The sequence below is a fragment of the Leucoraja erinacea genome, chromosome 22 (genome assembly GCF_028641065.1).
Source record: "Leucoraja erinacea ecotype New England chromosome 22, Leri_hhj_1, whole genome shotgun sequence".
NCBI lineage: Eukaryota > Metazoa > Chordata > Chondrichthyes > Rajiformes > Rajidae > Leucoraja > Leucoraja erinaceus.
The window spans coordinates 14729234-14747715 of NC_073398.1; the positions used below are offsets into that span (position 1 = coordinate 14729234).

Here is an 18482-nt window from a genome sequence, read left to right on the forward strand (position 1 = left end):
CACACAGATTGTGAGCCCCATTTCTGAAAGTAATTTCTGCACCTGGTGAGTCTTTATTGTGCCCTCTCGATGGGTATATGTATGTACTCTTTCTTGGGTAAGTCATGACAATGCCACAATATTCCAAATGTTGTATCACTGTGGCTCTCTAGAGCTGTAGCAAACCATTTTTGCCTCGTGTTCAAAATCTCTTGCTAAGAAGGCCAACATACTATTTACTACCTTAACTGCTTACTTTACCAGTATGTCTGCATCCAGTAAGTACAATACAAGGCCGCCTAGTTCACTATATGCGTCATGGAGCCATAGAATCATACTGCATGGAAACAGTAAGTCACCTGCCTGCATTTGGTGCATATCTCTCTCTCAACCCCCCCCCCCCCCACACACGTTTTTTCCTATCTATGTGCCTGTCCAAATGTTGTTTTAGTCCCTGCCTCAACTACCTTTTCTGACACATCATTCGTTATACCAACTACCCTCTATGCCCCTCAGGTTCCTATTAACTCTTTCCCCTCTCACCTTAAGCCTATGTCCTCTGGTTCTTCATTCCCATATTCACTCTATGTATTTCCCTAATGATCTTATACACCCTCTCCCTATAGCTCAGCCCCTCAAGTCTTGGCAACATCCTTGTAAATCTTCTCTGCACTTTTTCCAGCTTACAAACATCCTTCAAATTATTCCTGTAAAAGTGCGACCAAAATTGAACGCAACACCTTAAATATGGCCTCACCAACATCTTGTAGAACTGCAACATAACATTGCAACTACTATATCCAATACCCTGACTGATGAAGGCCAATGTACCCAAAGCCTTCTTGACTACCCTATCTCCCTGAGATACCACTTTCTAGGTACCTGTACTCCTAGATCCCTGGGTTCTACAACACTCCACAGCCATTCACTGTGGAGGTCCTGCCCTGGTTGACTTCCCAAAAATGCAACCCCTCACACTTATCTGCAATAAACTCAATTAACCATTCTTCAGCCCACTTGCCCAACTGATCAATATTTTCCAAATTAGCAGCATTGAAATTTGCCTTGTATATGTATCGATGTTACACTGCATAAGCCATGTATTGGTCTAGTTACTCTAATTACATTGATATATTACTGTAGGTACTAACATCAGGAGCACCCTGGGAATACAGTAGTAATTTGAAAGAGGTGAGGTGGTTTTTGGCAACAAGCAACAATATTTATCTTAAGCTATGGATGGTACTCCTTTCCCTGCTCCATGAGGCTAATTTGAAAGAATTAAAAAATGATTTAGATGGTGGCGGCTTCAGCATCCTTTTGATCATCAATGATGTGGCTGCCAAGCACCTGTGAACCATAATTTCAGCAGACATGGCATTTGCTTTGGCCATTTGCAAACAAATTCAATGAGAGGGTCTCAAACTCCTATTAGGCCTCAAGGTACATTTGTAAGTTCTAATGTGCCTGCTACCTATGCTCTCCGTCACAAAAATAATCAATTTCTAACATCTTCCTTGCCTGAGCCAATCTGCTATTGATGCCCCTTTCTCCCCATTTCTCATGAACGTAGGAACAAAATAAATGTAAACATTAATAGAAATAATACATAACCTTGCTCCACCATCAAGTAAAATCATAGCCAATCTGATCTGACTCTTGATTCCACTTTCCTGCTTGTACCACATAACAATTTTACAAGAAACACCCATTAATCTTGGTCTTGGTATATAAAATTATGGAGCCCAAGCTCTCTGGAGTAGATTCACTATCCCCTGAAAAGAAGAAATACATTCCCTCTCCATGTTAAATGGCCAATCACAACTCCAAAACTATTATCTCAGCATCTATCTATCTTGACAAAGTTCTTGTTTCACAAGGTCATGAATCATTCCTCTAAACTCCATTAAGTTTACGTCCAATGTTACAACCTTTCTTTGTTAGACAATCCGTTCATCACAGTGAATTTAGTAAACCTTCTCCCATGCAAATACACTCCTCCTTAAATAAGGAGAACAAACCTGTACATTTTGGTCCATATGTGCCTCACCAATGTTCTGTATACTTATAGCAAGACCTTACTCTGATTTCTATATTCTCTCTCCATTTAGAAAATAATTTACGCCTTTATTCTTATTACCAAATTGCATGACTCCACACTCTACTGAATTTCATCCATATTTCTCAGTGTAATTCTTGTATCCATCTCGTACTACCTTAGACTTTAGAAATACACAGTTACTTGCATGCCGCTTGAATTTAGAAACAATTACAAATATAAGTATGTGTTTCAAATTAAAAGTATTCATTAAAATCGAGAATGTATCTTCCTTTTCAGTATTTCTCCGCAGCTCAAAATAGATCCATTAACTGAAGGAGCACTTCGCTAATATTCCTGAGGTTGTAACATTTAATGGCGTACTGCCTTTGCAAAAAATTAATTGCCCAAACACTCTTATGTTCACAAACATGTATCACCACATGATTTCATTATGACAAAATTGACTGTGGTTTCCTGTCTCTTGAAATGGAAAGTGATTTTCATGCTCCCTGAACATGAAAGCACAGAGCGGTCTCATTATAAAGAGGCTCCCTGGCAGCCAGCCAAAAAGTATGTCCCAGAAAATGCCCATATTTACAGTGACTGTGCTTCAGTAGAAAAACATTATTCAGACCAGTATTCACAGGGACTGCATTTAGAACACATTCACACACGCTGGTATTGTTTAGAAATGTACCGTAGTTAATACAAATACATTGCTTTCACAGTAGAGCATACATTTTCACCAAGGGAAGCTGCCACAATGTGCTAGTTCTCTGGTTAAAATATTTACAAAATTTCACGTCACAAATTGTAAGGCTCCTTCATCAATTTCTGTGTTAAATAAATTCATGCTCCAACAAACATCTGGAGATTTTTTTGCGCAGGATTTTAAACTGATGACTGCTCATCACCTAGGCATTCTCGGGCACGATGCAATGTTTTTTGAGCAACGTATGCTTTGTTGGTGCAGTGCACCTCCGTACTTTCGATCTATCTCCTCCACGCATGTGTGTGAAGTTGAGGGCCTGCAGAGTGCAATCATTCAGTGTCCAACTCGATTGGCATCAAAAGACATCAAATACACAGAATCCCAACACACACACACACTGGGCTAGCTATCAGCCTCAAACAATGGAGGTCTTAACCCCCACAGAGATGATACCTGGGTCTACATTAAGTAAAGTTCCCAACATTATCAATATCCAACATGTCTCTTCTCATCCCCAACTATACCTCCTCTCCCCTGGTAAATAGTTATACAGCATGGAAACAAACCCGCATCTGAAGTTCCTTCTTACACATTTGGACTGCTCCATTGCAAAATCTCCTCAAAGTATGCCTATTTTAAAGTTCTCCACCTCTCTCCGAAGGGGTGACCGAATAAGGGACTTGACCCGATACGTCACCTATTTTTTTTCTCCAGAAATGCTGCCTGACCCACTGAGTTACTCCAGATTTCTTGCCATCTTTGATGGAAACAGACCATTCAGCCCACCTTGCTATTCCAACCAAGTTGGTACTCTGGGCTAGTCCCATTTGATCGCATTTGGTGCATATCCCTTAAAACCCTTCCATCGGTGCAAATGCTTTTAAAAGTAGTCATTGGAACCATTTCAATAGCTTTCTCTGGCAGGTCATTCCAGATACAGACTACCTACAGTGTGGCAAAGTTGTGAATGAGTTCCCTTTTAAATCACTTCCCTCTATGCCCTCTAGTTTTAGAATCTGCTACTCTAGGAACAGGCAGTGAATGTTCCCTTTATCCATGCCCCATACGAGTTTTCACACTTCAGTAAGGTAATCCCTCAGATTCCTATGATCCAAAGTAAAAAGCCTCTACCTATCCGGCTTTCCCCAATAACCTAAGCACACAAATCCAGGTAACTGGTGAATTTCTTCTGCACCCTTCCAACTTAATGTCATCCTTTCTATAGCTAGGCAACCAGCTAAGCACACAGGACTAAAACAGCTGCATCATGATGTCCCAACTTTTTTTATTCAATAGTTTTCCCAATCAAGGCAAGCGTGAAAAATGCCATTTTCACCACTCTGTACACCTGATTTGCCTCTTTCAAGGAATCATGCACCTGTCCATCCAGATTTTCTGTTCTGCAACACTCTCCAGGGGTCTATGATTTACTGTGCAAGTCCTGCCCTGGTTGGATGCAACAAAGTCCAATACCTCACACTTGACAGAGTTAAAGTCCATTTGCCATTCCTTGGCCCACCTTCCTAACTGATCTAGATCCTATTGTAAATATAAATATCCTTCCTCACTCTCTGCCAATTTTGGCATAATCTGCAAATTTACTAACAATGTTAACAACATTGTCTTCCAAACAAATAACAATGAATTCAGCACTGACCCCGGCAGCACTCCACAGTTCACAGGCATCCAATCAGAAAAACAACCCTCTATAACTAATAATAATAATAATAATAATAATAATAATAATAATAAATACTTTATTGATCCCCTCAGGGAAATTCAGATGTCCAGAAGCCCCCAACCAACAAACCCACAGATTCAAAACGTAGAATACATAGAATACACTGTGGACACTACCTGAGAGCAATAAATACTTAAAAAGACCAATAATTAACAATTAAAAATTAAAAATTAAAAATTGAAAATTGCAAGAATGCATCCCCCTACAGCCTAACGGTCCGAATTATAAAATCTAATGGCTGCAGGGGTGAAGGATCTCCTGAACCGCTCCGTTCTACAGGGCAGGGAGAGGAGACAGTTGTTGTTCCGAGTGCTCTTTTGACTCTCCAGAATTACATGGAGGGGATGCCCGGGGTTTTTCAGGATGACCTGCACCTTGTGCCTCATACGCCTCTCAAGCACATCCATATCTCAACTACCCCTTGACTCCTTCCTTTAAGCCAATTTTGAAACCAATTTGCCAGCTCAACTTGACCTAACCTTCCAGACCAGCACTGTGGGAGCTGCTGCCTCACAGAGCCAGAGACCCTTCAATCCTGACTTTGGCTGCTCTCTGTGCGGAGTTTGTACATTCTCCCTGCGACCGCATATTCTATATTCTCAGTGCTATGGTAGTGACCAATGTTTAAAAATGATAATAGACATAAAATACTGGAGGAACTTATCAAGTTTATAAAATTTTAAATTCAAATATCTATTAAAAATTATAGGGTGATGCACTCCTTCTCACCACCACCTCTACACCAAAACACACAAAACCAAGCCTCTGTAATTTGAGCAACATCACTTTACCCCAACATTTGATTCTGCCTGTGGGTGCAACATTTCATGTTATACAATTAGCTTTTTTTTTTAAAAACAAACTGTTGCCAATCACATGTATGAGATCATTATGGACTACATCAAATTCACTTATTTTATAAATGTAATTTATCACTTTAACACAACTTTAACACTTTGTCAAACTCAACTTTTATTCGACAGTTGCATAACATTGTCCTTAATTAATCCAAGCATGTTCTCAATGTTCACCGACTTTATCTCAGATCTTTCATTTAATGGATGGAGATTACATGTGGGTTTTGCTTCCAATATAAAGCTGCACCAAATCACATCACAAAAATAATAAGTTTCCTCACCACAAAATTTAAAAAAACTCATACTTTTATATGAAGACTAGACTAAGTGGGATCTGTTGGGTTCCTGTCACATATGGGAGGCCTGGTCCCCCAAAGCAACCTGTTCCTCAATGCAATCCATTGCCCCAAAACAAACCGTTCCCCCAATGCAATATTTCAATATTCCCCATCCCCCTCCTCCACCCCATGTCTCTCCTCCACAACCCCATCTCCCTCTACCACCCCACTCACCACCCCAATCCCCATCCCATCTCCCTCCTCCTTCCTCTACCACCACCCCACTCCCCACCCCATTTTCCTCCTCCTCATTTCTCTCACCCCCCTCCCCTCCCATTCCCTGCCCCAGCACCTACCCAGGTGGTAGAGCAGCGCCAGGGCCTGGAACTTGCCAGGTTCTCATACTCGACTCGGCCCTGGCTGTTGACTCCAGCCGACAGTTCGGCCGCCACCTCGGCTCCAGTCCAGGCCCCGACTTAATCTCCGGGCTTGTCCCCGACCCTGGACCCAGGCTCGTCCTTGGTTCCTGCGGCGGCTTCTTTCTCAGCCCCAGGTCACGGCCCCATCCCAAGACCCGGGCTTGGCCCTCATTCCAGCTCCAGCCCCTGGCTCGGTCCGTGGCACCACCTTCCCAACCAGGTACCGGGCGGCCGTCGGGCGTCAGCAACCACCGCCACTCCTTTTACAACACGAGCGATGGAGTACCCCACCCTCCCAGAGTGTCCCGTCCTACCTTGCGAGTGCATCGTGACTCCACTCTGATTTTTTCACCTCAAATTGGGTGAATTGGAAGAAATCGGGCTGTTTTTAAAATTTCCGATTAATAACCGGAAGTATAGGTGGAAATGTGATGGGAAGTTGTTTATCGCCACCACGGGAAACATGTGAGTAGGATGTGTGAAAATGGGAAGGCTGGGGCCTAGCGTTTGGAAGAAGATAGGAATTAACCAAATCTGGGCACACAGACACACACACACACACACACACACACACACACAGACACACACACAGACACACACACACACACAGACACACACACACACAAACAAGACAAAGACATAGTTATATAGAGATATCTTACATCAGAACACTAATATAGACAATTTTACAAAAATAGTATAAACAAAGCCCTCTTTGTTTTAATAGATATAACAATGAATGAAAATATACTCCCAAAGACCTACAAGGAATTCCTCCCCCTCATCCCCCCCAACCCCCACCCAACCACCCCCCGCCGCCCCCCCCCCCCCACCCTTCTTCAAAGTAATTAACAAACCAGATTTTATCAAATAGTTGATTAGAATCATAAATACATACTTAGCTAAAAACTAAAGCTGAAACATTTATGCCCTGTGTATGTTGTATGGTAATGAATGATGTAGAAGAGAAGCAATCCATAAATCCACAAATTTTATAAATTTGTGCATTGCAGTATTGATTCAAATCATCCATTCCACATTTGCAGGAATTAAACAACAAAAGCACATGTCTAAAGATCATTCTGCGGAATGTCTAGCCTACATTTTTTGATCACCCATCGCAACCTTGACCGAAGGAATGCAAAGGAAAGGAATGCTTTACAGTGAAATTCTTTGCTTGTGTGTATCCAATGTACACACAAATAGCGGCCACCTGCGGCGCTGACAAAATTATAAAGCACATCGGCTCCCCCTTATGTTCTCCCCCCACAGCGGTTCCCCCCCACTGTCCTTTTGTTCCCCCCCCCATTGTACATTGTTCACCCCCCACGCCGGGTCCTCCATTGTGCAGAGAGGATCGGAAAAACTTCCATGAGAACAGTGTTCCTTTGTTCCACTCTTTTTGCAAGAGTACCATTTAGCTAAATTACAAAGTATTTTATAAACATGACCTCAAATTAGATTAAAAATTAAAATATTCATTTTATTAGTGTCCAAGAAATGATTAGATTTCAAAATATAATTATCACAGATAATCACATCTCGGTGCAAATAATATCAAATGATAATATAAACCAGAGACCGTAAGGGATACAAAAATAAAAACAGAAAGGTGTATGTATATAACCTGTTGGAAGAAGGAAGGAGATTGAGGGAATGGTTAAAAACATAAGATCACAGATTTTATAAAGACTAGAAATCATGATTTTAAGGGACTGTTCCTGTCACACCTGGAGCACTGTGTTTAGTTCAGCATGCTTTAGGAAATATGTAAAGGTCTTAGAGGATCAAAGAAATGTACTAGAATGGAGGGGCTTTAGTTACAAGAACAAACTGCAAAAGCTTGGGCTGTTGTCCTTGGAATAGAGAAGATTCAGTGGAGGCAATTAAAACCATGAAAGCTACAGACAGAGATAAACTGTTTCCATTGGCAGAAGGGGCAAGAATTAGGGGAAACAGAATGAAGGAGATTGGCAAGGAACGAAAAGTAAAAATGAAGATAATCATATTATGCAGCAATGGTTAAAGTTCAGAACCCATTGGCACAGAAAGTAATGGAGCAGACATTCAATATGAAACCAAATAAGAACACAAAAGAAACAAAATGCAGGCTACTGGAATAGGACACGGAGATAGATGGATTTCTACGGTAGAGAGCAGGCACCCAGAGCCGTAAACTCATATCTATCTCAGGTCACAGAGGTGAATGTCATGAGTACAAGCACACCCATGTCATTCAAAAATGTTTTGATTGTCCTCAGCCTCTTTTAGCAGATGGTGTTAGAATCTGCAATCTATTAGTAAGCAGAGACAAGTACCGTTTCTTATTAAGAATATATGATTTGGTATGAGTTTATCGCTGTGTTTTGTAGATGAATACAGACTAGTCATTAATCAGAAGCAGAATTCTTGCAATTTGACTATATCATGTCAGCAAGCCTGATTCTTTATTATTATATGTGGACATTGACAGAATGCCTGCTGGAAAAAAATCTGCAGCATATGCAAATAGATTCCTGAAATTTGCCCAAAACTTGCATAAATAGAACCTCATTCTGACACCTACAAAATACTACCCAACAGTGCAATGAAACATTTTTTCATTGGCTGGGAAATCCATCAATGACTCACTCTGGCTGCAACATGAGCACCTCCCAAAATGCGCTGCAGCAACTCGCCAATGTTACATTGGCAGCACATTGAAAATCACAGCAATCTCTGTCCCCATGAAAAATAAGGGAGATTGCCCTATGTGTACCGACTTGGAAATGCACTGCTGTTACTTCATTGTTGGTGAGTAAAAATCCTGCAGCCAGTACTTATAACGCAATGCAAGTGCACCATTGCCACACAGACTGCAACTGTGCAGGATACATCACCATTCCATGATAAGTCATTTGGAAAGGGCAGTAAGTGTAGGCCAAGCCAATTGCAACACTTTTATAAACGAGAGAAGAAATTAATCCCTGTTTATTTGTCCATAATAAAAGAATGGTAGCATTCTGGTCCAATTTAACTACCGGTTGGCCTGCACCATAAACCTGAAGGTATGAGTTAAAATCCCGCCATAGCGGTTGTGAATTTAAATTCACATAATGTAATTAACTGGAATAAAAGGATCGCATCACTAATTGTGACCATGCTCAGATTGTCATAAATACCTGGTTTATCAATGTACGAGAGGGAAGGACATTTTACCAGCCTCACCCAGTTTTGACTTACTCTAGAAACACAGCAATATAGTTGATTCTTAAATTAAATGGTCGTGCAAGCATTCAGTTCAGGAGTAATCATGGATGGGCAATAAATAGAAAAATCTTAGCAAAATGCATTCTTCCAACTAACATGGAGATGGATATTCTTTCTAGTGTGCGCCATTCAATAGTGTCTTAGTGTGCAAGCTTTTCATCCATTCAGGAACAATACTGCAGGATTGAAGCAAGTATTCTGAGGGTTTTTGCTCCTGCAATGCACAAGTTTCTTGTGAAGTGAAACGGAATTTGTGGGTTGCATGGAATACCAAGGGAATGACTAGATCAAGGAAACTACGGGATATTCTCAATGAAAAATCATCAATTAACAGTAGGAAACTGGAAGCCATAATTTGGTCTGAAGAACCCTCTCTATACCTAGTTAGAACACATGGACAACATTGATACGACTGCATAAGAGGCACAAGATGTCATAAACTGATCTTAAACCTAGACTTCACTGTATAAAATGCGAACACCATTATACAATGAGGAGACAATGACAATATAAATTCATTATCACACATCGGATATGTAATAGAATGCAGCATATTCAATGCTCTAGTAACATAAGCTTTACCTGCACAAAGCAGGCTGGCTATATTCCCATACCTTTGACCTTGAGGGAAGGCGAGGCCGTTGGTGATGAAATGGAAGACTGAGGAGTGGGAACTGGGCACTGCTTCCCTGGTTCTTCTGCCCCTTTTAGATCCATCTTTTGCACAATGTAATCTATAAATTTGAAAAGAACAAACATCACAACCTGCTATCAAATTTAACTTTCAATGATAAAGTTTCATCCGATACAATTTTTTAAAGAATTGAAAGGATAAAAATGAAGAATGCAAGTGATCGAGTCAGAACATTGGAATAACATTATCTCAACACTTTCATCTGTCACCTGCCTTGGCACTAATCAGTGATCCCTTTTCTTCTTGCTGGCTTAATTATCCACCAACTTCTCTTTTTTTTTACATCTTTATACCAAATCCATTTTTCCTGCATAATGTGCCGGTTTTGAAATATTATAAATACATTGACAAAGGTAGTGGATTTTCCTCATCCTTTACTGGGTAGAGACCAAATTTATAATCCATAGGAATGATCTTTCCACACTCACTCCTTTTATTCAGTGAATAATTACTGTTTCAACTTGCTTCGATCCCGCTTTCTATTTAAATATGAAAGCAGGATGACCAAAAGCCACCAGGTATAAAGATAATGTCCCCCAAGGTAATTCCAGAGAAATTATTATTATGCTCCATTGTAGTATTGAGTGTTGCACTGCTGAAGGCTAGATGGTAAATCAAAGCCCAGCTGCTTGAATTCAGTATTTTTGGGAAGGGCAGGAATATTATGCAGAGTGATGATCAACAAATTATGAAAGCGATTGAATGGCGACAAGGGTACTCCTTTTTGTGGAAGTTTGGTGTTTGTTATGCCTTACATTACAACAACAACTGCACTTTAAAGCAGCTTCATCGGCTGTGAAAGAAGCTGTGCAAATGTAACACTGTCTGCTTTGGTATAAAGTAAGATCCACAAGACCAAGTCAACCAAAGAGTTAACTAGCAAATAAGAAACCAATGAATTGTCAGAGAGAAGATAGAAATCTGATATAAATATAAAAGTGAAAAGTTAAAAGTTACAAGATCATAACAATATGATTGTCCGAGAAATTAATTGATCATCTCAACAACAAACTCATTGACCTCAAGGAAAGTGTTAGAATGATAACACAAGATGTGGCGATGATAGCAACATGGCTACACTTGCAATTTGACCCTGCCTTAATTTGCTATTATTTGGCAGCAAGTGTAACTCTTAAGATTAATCCTGAAATTATTGAATTGAATAATTAATGTCACATGTGACGAGTCACAGTGAAAAACTGTTTTACTAATAGTATAAACCTTTGCCAAAGAGAATATTCTGGAAGGAAATGAGAATTCCCCCTGTGAGATGAAAAAAATTGCTTTCTCATATCAACACCATTAAGAAAACACAATGAGCCACAACTTTTATGGAATCTTCATTTCGCTTACAGTGTGAGAGAAACTGACAAATAGTTCAATGATGTAAAAAACACCAAAAAAAATGCAAACACGATTATTCTTTAAAAGCCAATTTTGATCCATGGATTTATTCCAATCTCAAAGAACGTTATTAACTCAAGAAAATAATTAAAATATTAAGTTAAATTAGGCAGGATGAATGTTAAATGGGAGTATAAGAATCTGGGACAATTGAAGAATGAAAAATAGAAGTAAATGGGTCAAAATAGGACTAATCTTGTCGGCAGAATTAGAGTTTACTTGTTAGTTCACTTACATTGTGCTTTCAATTAGAATACTAAAATAAATGGCTAAGAATAAATGACTGTTATTTGAACAGATTTTCACAAAGCAGATTCAACACACAGTGGTTCACTGAACTGCCAATTAACAAATAATTGAGCCATCAAGGGGATATTGTCAAGGGGCATGCAAAGCTTGGCCGAAAAAGTTTCAAAGTCAAATAGAGTGGAGAGACAGTTGTTTAGGGATGAAGCAACAATGAATAGATTTAAGACTGAGGTTTGGCTCTGGTTCTTATTTGTTGAAGAAAGTTTTAAGGATTTTGTAAAGTTGTTTAGTCCCCCACACTTGGGGTGGAATCAACACCAGGTATGAAGGATTGAGATGGGTTAGACTTTGTGATAGACTGGTAAAGAGATGATCACCATGTGGTTGATACACATGAAGCCCAAGCTATATAGTGTTGTAGTGAAATTACATAAGTATTGTACACAATTTTCATCTCCTTGGCTGAAAGGGCCATATTTGCCACTGAGGAATGCAAAGTAGATGCATTGACTGGATCTGGGATGCCAGGTTTGGTGTATGAAGAGAACTTGAGTAGACGAGCTTCTAGCGTTTAGAAAAATGAGAAGAGACCTCATTGATTGTTACAACATTCTTACTAGGTTCAACAGGGTAGGTACCCAAAGATGTATCCCTCTACTTATGGAGTCAAGACTTAGGGGATCCCTGTCTCACAGTAAAGAATAGGCCTGTAAGGAGCGAGATGAAGATTTTTTTTTCACTCAAAATATGAAGAGACTTTGGAATTCTCGACCACAACAGGCTGTGGAAACTCCATCACTGTGGTCACTGAAGAGAGAAAATGATAGGTTTCTGAATATTAAGGGAGTCAAGAGACATGGGGATCACGCAGGAAAATTATGTTGAGGTAGAAGGTCAGCAATGATCTTGATAACTGGAGGAGCAGGTTCCTGCTTATAATTATTGTGTTCAAAGAACACATACTCAATAGAGGGTTAAAATTGGAAGTAAGCAAAAAAAATTGAAATTTACTCATTTGATGATCAGCATTCACAAAATATATTTAAATTGCTAATGGCTATCAAACACATACACTTTCATCCTGAATGACATATTTAATGTGTTTCTCCTTTCATGAAATACAATTACATTTTGAATTTATTTCAGTATTGTTAAGATTACTTTTATCTTTGCAATAATGATTGGACTAACAAAAGGAGCCGCAGTTCCTGAACCAGCCAACTGTGCAAGAACAACTCAGATTTCATATTTGCTGACATACAAACTTTCATTTCAAAGACGTGCCAATTTGTAGGTTAATTTGCCTCTGTAAATTGTCTCTAGTGTGTAGGGGGTGTGTAGATCTAGTGTGCGAACGGGTGATCGATGGTCGGCATGGATTCAGTGGGCCAAAGGGCCTGTTTCCATGGTGTATCTCTAAACTAAACTAAATTTATATTTAATAAGCTCTACAATCTTCACTTAATGTACACATTCTCTGATGAAAATTATCCCAAAACTGGATATCTATATTAGTAAAACAATATGCCTCATCTTCTCTACACATCCGATACACAGGCCCACACTCACACCATCTATTATGGCACTTGCTTTGTCAAGGCTTACTCTGGAAATGATGTTTAATGTGGTGATCTGTGACCCCAGAAATCTACTATAAATGATTTAACTTGCCATCAGATAGTTTTTGCCCATAAATTGCTTCAAATGCTTGTTTCACCATATTTATCATAAACTCCGTTTCAAATACCAAAAGTAAGGATTTTAATAACACAAGCAAAGGCATATTTCACAGTAACAGGCCACATTGTCCATTACTAAATGCCGAAACAATAACACTGAGAGCCCAAATTATCTTTATGGGAGGCAGTCATGCAGAACACACCAAACATACTGCTAAATGTGCAAATATTGAGAGCCCAAATGATCATGCTTTTCCAAAAGGTGCACAGTAACACAACCTGAGATATATACCATAAAATAACATCGCCGTACAAACAAACTAGATAGCACTAAGCAGACAACGTCCGAGGGTGAATGCATTAGTTATGAGACATGATAATTATTGCTAAACTATTTCTCTGATCTTGAAATACAACTGTACAATGTGGTATCTCATTCAGTTAGTTAGTGCAGATGATTTCCTAAAAATATTAAAGATAGACAAAAATGCTGGAGAAACTCAGCGGGTGAGGCAGCATCAATGGAGTGAAGGAATGGGTGATGTTTCGGGTCGAGACCCTTCTTCTTCAGACTGATGTGGGGGTGGGGGAGGAGTGGGGGGGGGGGGGCGAGAAAGAAGAAAGGAAGAGGTGGAGACAGTAGGCTGTGGGAGAGCTGGGAAGGGTATGGGGAAGGAGGGAGAAAGCAAGGACAACCTGAAATTGGAGAAGTCAATGTTCATACTGCTGGGGTGTAAACTACCCAAGCGAAATATGAGGTGCTGCTCTTCCAATTTGCGGTGAGACTCACTCTGGCCATGGAGAAGGCCCAGGTCAGAAAGGTTGGATTCAGAATGGGAGGGGGAGTTGAAGTGCTGAGCCACCGGGAGATCAGGTTGGTTAATGCGAACTGAGTGGAGGTGTTGGGTAAAGCGATCGCCAAGCCTGCGCTTGGTCTCACCGAAGTAGAGCAGTTGACACCTAGAACAGCGGATGCAATGGATGAGGTTGGAGGAGGTGCAGGTGAACCTCTGCCTCACCTGGAAAGACGTTTTGAGTCCTTGGATGGAGTTGAGGGAGAGGTAACGTGACAAGTATAGCATTTCCTGCAGGTGCAAGGGAACGTAAGAGGGGAGGGGGTGGTTTGGGTGGGAAGGGACGAATTGACCAAGGAGTTACAGAGAGAATGGTCTCTGCGGAAAGCCAGGGGGAGGAGATGGGAAGATGTGGCCATTGGTGGGGTCCTGATGGAGGTGGCGAAAATGTTGCAGGATTATCTGTTGTATGTGACGGCTGTTTGGGTGGAAGGTGAGGACAAGGACAAGGGGGGCTCTGTCCTTGTTACGAATGGGGAGTGGGAGTGGAGGTATGGGATATAGAGGAGACCTTGGAAAGAGCTTCATCCATAGTCGAAGAGGGGAATCCCCATTCCCTTAAGAATTAGAACATCTCCAATGCCCTGGTTTGGAACATCTCATCCTGGGTGCAGATGCGGCGTAGACGGAGGAATTGGGAGTAGGAGATAGAGTCCTTACAGGAAGCAGGGTGGGAAGAAGTGTAGTCCGATAGCCATAGGGGTCAGTGGGTTTGTAGTAGATGTCGGTCAGTGGTCTGTTACCTGCGATGGAGATAGTAAAGTCTAGAAATGGTAGGGAGATGTCGGAAATGATCTAGGTGAATTTGAGTGCCGGATGGAAGTTAGTGGTAAAATGGATGAAGTCAGTGAGTTCTGCATGGGTGCAGGAAGTGGCACCAATGCAGTCATCAATGTAGCAAAGGTAGAGTTCGGGGATAGGGCCAGGGTACGCCTCGAACAAGGATTGTTCGACGTACCCTACAAAGAGGCAGGCATAGTTGGGGCCCATGCGCGTGCCCATAGCTACGTCTTGGATTTGGAGACGATGGGAGGAGTCAAATGAAAAGTTGTTGAGGGTAAGGACCAGTTCCGCTCGGCGGAGGAGAGTATTAGTAGATGGGAATTGGTTGGTTTTGCGGTCGAGGAAGAAATGGAGGGATTTAAGACCTTCCTGATGGTGGATAGATGTGTAGGGTGACTGGACATCCATGGTGGAGATGAGGGAGTAGGGGCCTGGAAAATGGGAATCATGGAGGGGACGAAGAGCACGCGAGGTGTCTTGGACATAGGAGGGGAGGGATTTGACCAGGGTGGATAGGATGGAGTTGAGGTATGTGGAAATAGGTTCGGTGGGACAAGAACAAGCTGAAACAATGGGTCTGCCAGGACAGTCAGGTTTGTGGATTTTGGGGAGAAGGTAAAATCGGGTCGTGCAGGGCTGGGGAACGATGAGGTTGGAGGCTGGGGGGGGGAGGGGGCAGGGAGCCGGAAGCGATGAAGCCAGTGATGGTGTTTGAGTAATGGCCTGGTGCTCGTCTGGGGGGGGTCATGGTCCAAGGATAAGTAGGAGTTGTCTGAGAGTTGGCGCCTGGCCAGAGACCAGTAGAGGAGAGCGCGCCAGACCACCACGGCACCTCCCTTGTCGGCAGGTTTGATCACCCAGTTGGGGTTGTTGCAGAGTGAGTGGAGGGCTGTACGTTCAGGGGGGGAGAGGTTAGAGTGAGAAAGGGGAGTGGATGTGGTTTTCACTCTTCCTTGTGCCTTGCTTAATATCAACCTTTATTTCACTATCTTTATTCTTTTCCAAACCTGTACTTCCTGATTTTGATTTTGCAAGCTAAGCTTAAGTGTATTCTTCTATTTGACAAGTTGGAGAACCATGTTATCTTTTTGCTTGTTTACACTCATCATCGCTGTCCAATGCAACATAAGATCAATGCACATAATTGCTGTAAAGCCACAGAAACTACGTGAGAAGCTGTTGACATTACAAATAATGTGCTGTTGCTTCATCATAAATGCCATATATCGCCACAAATATGATAGATTCCATCCCTTGAATTGACTCAATGCATTTTATTTTATTAACAAAAGACCATATCAAAGATTATATCAAACCAGTTATATCAAAGACCAAGGGTCCCCCAAATTGTGCACCAGATGTCACGTACCTTCTTTCTCCAGATGTCGCGGTGAACAAGTTAATTTTTTTATACCAAGGTTTATACCAAATATAGACACAAAATGCTGCAGTAACTCAGCAACTGCATCTCTGGAGAAAATGGACAGGTGATGTTTTAGGTCGGGGCCCTTCTTCAGACTGATTGTAAGGTTTGGGGGGGGGGGGGGGTGGGAGGAGAAACTAGAAATAAGAAAAGACCAGGACAAATCAAGGCCACAGCTTACCTCAGGGTAGGGTATTGCCCCGAATGGGGGAGGGGGGGGGGGGGGGGGGGGGGGGGGGGGGGGGGGGCAATGGAGGAGGCCCAGGACAGAAAGGTCAGTATGGGAATGGGAAGGGGAGTTAAAATGGTTAGCAACCAGGAGATCCAGTAGGCCTTGGTGGACCAAGCACAAATGACCGAGCGAAACGGTCGGCAAGACCACGCTTGGTCTCGCCAATGTTCAGTAAAACGGTCGCTAGTGAGGCCATACGCAAATTGTAGGAACAGCATCTCATATTTCACGGGTAGATTACAACCTAGCGGTATGAATGTTGAATTCTCTAATTTTAGCTGTCTTTTACATATACTCCCCTCCCTCCACTGAAAGTCAGTTCATCAGTTCACAGTTCACAATAATGTATCCCTCTTGGGATCAAACTGTGCCTTGCCAACAATTGGCCTACCAGGGAACCACCCTGCCTGAGACTATCTGTTACCAGCCCACATTAGTCCTGGTCTTTTCATGCTTCCAGTTATGTCATGGACTATCATTCTGTGAAAGTGAACCCCTTGCAATCAATCTGAAAAAGGGTCCCGACCCAAAATGCCACTTATTCATTTCCGCCAGAGATGCTGCTGACTTGCTGAATTACTCCAGCATTTTGTGCCTAATTTTTAATACATACTTTTCTTTGGCTTCTAGCAATTCCATCAATTAAATCTTGAACAATTCAGAGAAATAAATAGATTTATTTAAGGAGAAAGAAAAAAATGCATTTTTCTAATCAGATAACCATTTAGATTCTTGTCCTGGTTTCCCATTCTTGAGTGCCTTTTGATTATGTTACACAAACATTTGTGAAAAGTGGATTACCCTGAGGGTAATGAAGAAATAGAGGGTGTAAAACAGGATGGCTTAGAGTTTCTGGACTTCCAGTCTGTGAGCATATCCTGGTTGTACCTGAAAGTTGAAAGGATTTACTCAAGAATTGCAGCTGGACATTAGAATGAGGAGATGGTGATGAAGGTGGTGGGAAAATGAAGAGAAAGGATTGAGAAATTGGGGAGACCCAAATGACTGAGAGGAACTAGGAATGAGCACCCGATGTCCCTGCAGACCGCACCCTGAATGCAGCCTGCCTCACTTGCCTGTGCCATCCATCAGTTCATTCAGGAAAGAACAAAAGAAAAAGGTGAAAAATAGCAGACTTGCCCTCGGTTATTTTTGACTGGACATACCAAGAGAATTTCTGTTTTCCGTAACATTTATAACATATGTAAAAGCAACAAAATGCTTTCCCTACACACGCACACACAGACACACACATCATTTGAAATTAGCCAACGGTTGGGTCAAACCTTGTGCTGGGTGAATGATGCTCGATCTCACCCACCCCAATCTCAACCCACCAACATATTGATATCCAGCAATTGAGCTATGCTGAAGGCCTTCACCTTGTGTGAGGCAGAGCTTGTCAGGAGTGATGATCAGGCCTGAGGCAGTGCAACTCAGACCCAGTTCCAGTACCACCCTGACCATCAAAGGCAAGATCACCAAAATCCTTCTGGTGGGTTTGATGTTCCAAGTAGCTAGCTTGGATTGTGCTTGACCCATTCTGTACCATGTGTAGGAAGGAACTGCAGATGCTGGTTTAAACCAAAGATAGACACAAAAATCTGGGGTAACTCAGCAGGTCAGACCGCATCTCTGGAGAAAAGGAATGTGACATTTCGGGTCGAGACCCTTCTTCAGACTGAGTCAGGGAAGGAACTAGGATCTGACTCCCCTGACTCTGAAGAAGGATCTCTCTCCAAAACGTCACCTGTTCCTTTTCTCCAAAGACGCTGTCTGACCCGCTGAGTTACTCCAGCTTTCTGTGTCTATCTCCAGCCTGTACCATACGTACACGCCCATTCAGCCAATCAAGTATACATTGATTCTCTGAGCAATCTAAGCAATC

The 18482-nt window shown here is 41.7% G+C and overlaps 1 protein-coding gene across 10 annotated transcripts in view; it reads right to left on the minus strand.

Moving 5' to 3' along the window:
- The window catches only part of anks1b (ankyrin repeat and sterile alpha motif domain containing 1B), a 646306-nt gene that overhangs the window by 309894 nt on the left and 317930 nt on the right, over positions 1–18482 (minus strand). For all 10 annotated transcript variants that reach the window (XM_055652964.1, XM_055652967.1, XM_055652963.1 and 7 more), the window contains one exon: positions 9891–10010. In XM_055652964.1, coding sequence (XP_055508939.1) covers positions 9891–10010 — 120 coding nt within the window. The remainder of the gene's footprint in view (positions 1–9890; positions 10011–18482) is intronic.